Here is a 2,315-nt window from a genome sequence, read left to right on the forward strand (position 1 = left end):
GGAAGCGCTAATTGAGGCTTCTACGCGGTGATATCACTAGCACTATAGGGCAGTTAGACACTCTCTCTAAATATAATGGACTCTTGCTTATAGTGTGTGGGACATGCAACTTTTTGAGCTAATATTTACATGATTTTTTGAGGCTTTTTTTCTCATGATTTAGTGAAACAGAATATACATGTAGTTTCAATGATGTTCTTTTATTTTTTTGGTTCATTGTAGATTTATTATTATTCAAGCAGTCAAACTACTCATACCACGAAACCTGACGGGACTGAAATAATCAAATTTAAAAAGTAGGGGAAAGAAAAGCAGAGAGTACACCATCTTCTTTATAAAATGACAACTAAACACTTCCTTCTTCTCTCTTCATTAGCGGACAGTCAGAGACCCATTATCGAAACGGCTCCAAGGACATAATATTTCCTGATGGCACAATCAGACATGTGCTTCCCTCTGGAGAAGAGAAAATTAAATTCTCTGATGGAGTCACACAAAGAGTTCTAACTAATGGAGACAAGATCATTGACTTCCCTGATGGGCAGAGAGAAACACACACATCTCTGTACAAAGTAAGGATTCATTTTCTCATGTATGCATGTGCATGTATGTAGGCTCAAATACATATAATTATGTTGTACATGTATGTTGTATGCTTTTGCTAAAGGACCATTTAAAGTTGAAATCCTCTTTTTTCAATGATACAGAGAAGAGAGTATCCTGATGGGACTGTGAAGACAGTGTATCAAGATGGCCGTCAGGAGACCCAGTATGCTAATGGCAGGCTAAGGATTAAGGACCCAGATGGGAGAGTTGTTTTAGACAGATTACCCACAGTGCCTCCTCCTCTAAAAGCCACTCCTCATTCGTTCTCTCAACCTTCTTGAAGCTATGATGTCCTTATGATGTCTGTGACCAATGTTTTTAAATGCATCTATTATGAACAGTCTGGTGTTTCATTTAACCTTCTTCTTCTTCATTTACTTTCCATCTCTCTCTCTCCTCCTCCTCTCTTTTGTGTATTTTTATATAATATAATGATCATGATAATAATTTATCCTCAAAAATCTATATCTTTTGAGCTACCGGTACGTATACATGTGGCTTATGCTGGATCCAACATATTACATGCTTACATTGTTGACTTTTAAAACTCTGACATTTGAAAACAAAAATTACTGATACTGGACAGACAATATAATAATCACTCTTCTGTATCTCTTTCTCCTTCACTTCACTTGTAGTCTTCCCCAAGGAACTTGTGCTCATCAAACAATTGCTGCATATCCTCAGGCACTACGTGAGCTAGTTTATACTTGCTACGTAGCTCATTTGTTAATTCGTTAGTCTCAACACAAATGGTAGCGAGTCCTGCTATCACTCCTCCTTGTCCCTCCACTAGTTGTATACCACCCAACATTGTCCCTCCAGTCTCAATCCATTGATCTACCAATAGTATCCTTGTACTGGCAGGAAACGCTCCCTTCCTCATTTCCATGACTTTCCCAGACCCGGCGTAGCAGGAGTATGTTACAGAGTCGACCTCGACGCAAAGTTTTGAAGCTTTTCTGATGACTAGTAGACCTTTACCAAGCCTGTTAGCAATGGAACCAGCTAGTGGGAAACCCATTGCATCAATGCCAGCAACAAGATCGATATCAGCTGCGTTAAACTGTGAGACGAGATCAGTTGTTAGATCAGAGAAAGCGTGAGAGTCGATATAGATGCTAGTCGGGTCAAGCCATGCAAATTTATCTCCTTTGGTGTTAGGAGCAATTTTTGATAAGTACCAAGCTGTTTTTGGAGTTGTAATAGTAAGGGATGGAGAAAGAGAGTGGGAACGTGTAATAGCTATCAGCTGCCGTAGCTTTAGTGGATCAATGTTATGAAAGTCAATGGAGATACCAGTAGCAACAAGAACAGCATCTACATATGGAGCATAATCAAGAACATTCTCGGGCGTTACTCCGGAGGCAAGAGCAAGAGCCTTTCCTTTACAGCCAGCATTCATTCTTTTAATCTTTTCTATGCTTGCAGATACTCCAGTTGCCTGTCCAGATGTGGTTACGACGTCCATGTATCTAATTGCTATTGATGCTGCTCGCTCAACTAGCTCATCTTGTACATGGCGCTGGCATTTGAAAGCGGTTCCACCAAAATAAATCCCGTCCCATCCGCTTTTCTCTCTGACCGATTTGATCCTCTCTGCTTTCTCTTGTATCTGAGGCTTTCTCTCGTCCACCTCCCCATTGTCGGCCCAGTAGGCATCAACCTGGCAGCCATTGGAGGAGAGTTTCCCCAGCTCCTTAAAAGCA

The 2,315-nt window shown here is 40.7% G+C and overlaps 2 protein-coding genes across 2 annotated transcripts in view; one reads left to right on the forward strand and one right to left on the reverse strand.

Annotated features, from left to right (window-relative positions):
- LOC109586791 (centromere protein J-like) overlaps positions 1-984 on the forward strand; it is a 3,965-nt gene extending 2,981 nt beyond the window's left edge. The window contains exons 2-5 of the mRNA XM_020003001.1: positions 164-180; positions 223-296; positions 377-572; positions 708-984. Coding sequence (XP_019858560.1) covers positions 164-180; positions 223-296; positions 377-572; positions 708-887 — 467 coding nt within the window. The 3' untranslated portion in view covers positions 888-984. The remainder of the gene's footprint in view (positions 1-163; positions 181-222; positions 297-376; positions 573-707) is intronic.
- A 156-nt stretch (positions 985-1,140) lies between these two features.
- On the reverse strand, positions 1,141-2,299 carry LOC109586792 (adenine phosphoribosyltransferase-like). The gene has a single exon (XM_020003003.1). The coding sequence runs from the start codon at positions 2,075-2,077 to the stop codon at positions 1,235-1,237; it is 843 nt and encodes a 280-aa protein (XP_019858562.1). The 5' UTR covers positions 2,078-2,299; the 3' UTR covers positions 1,141-1,234.
- Between the last annotated feature and the right edge of the window lie 16 nt (positions 2,300-2,315).

This window comes from Amphimedon queenslandica, unplaced genomic scaffold (genome assembly GCF_000090795.2).
Source record: "Amphimedon queenslandica unplaced genomic scaffold, v1.1 AMPQUscaffold_12784, whole genome shotgun sequence".
Taxonomy (NCBI): domain Eukaryota; kingdom Metazoa; phylum Porifera; class Demospongiae; order Haplosclerida; family Niphatidae; genus Amphimedon; species Amphimedon queenslandica.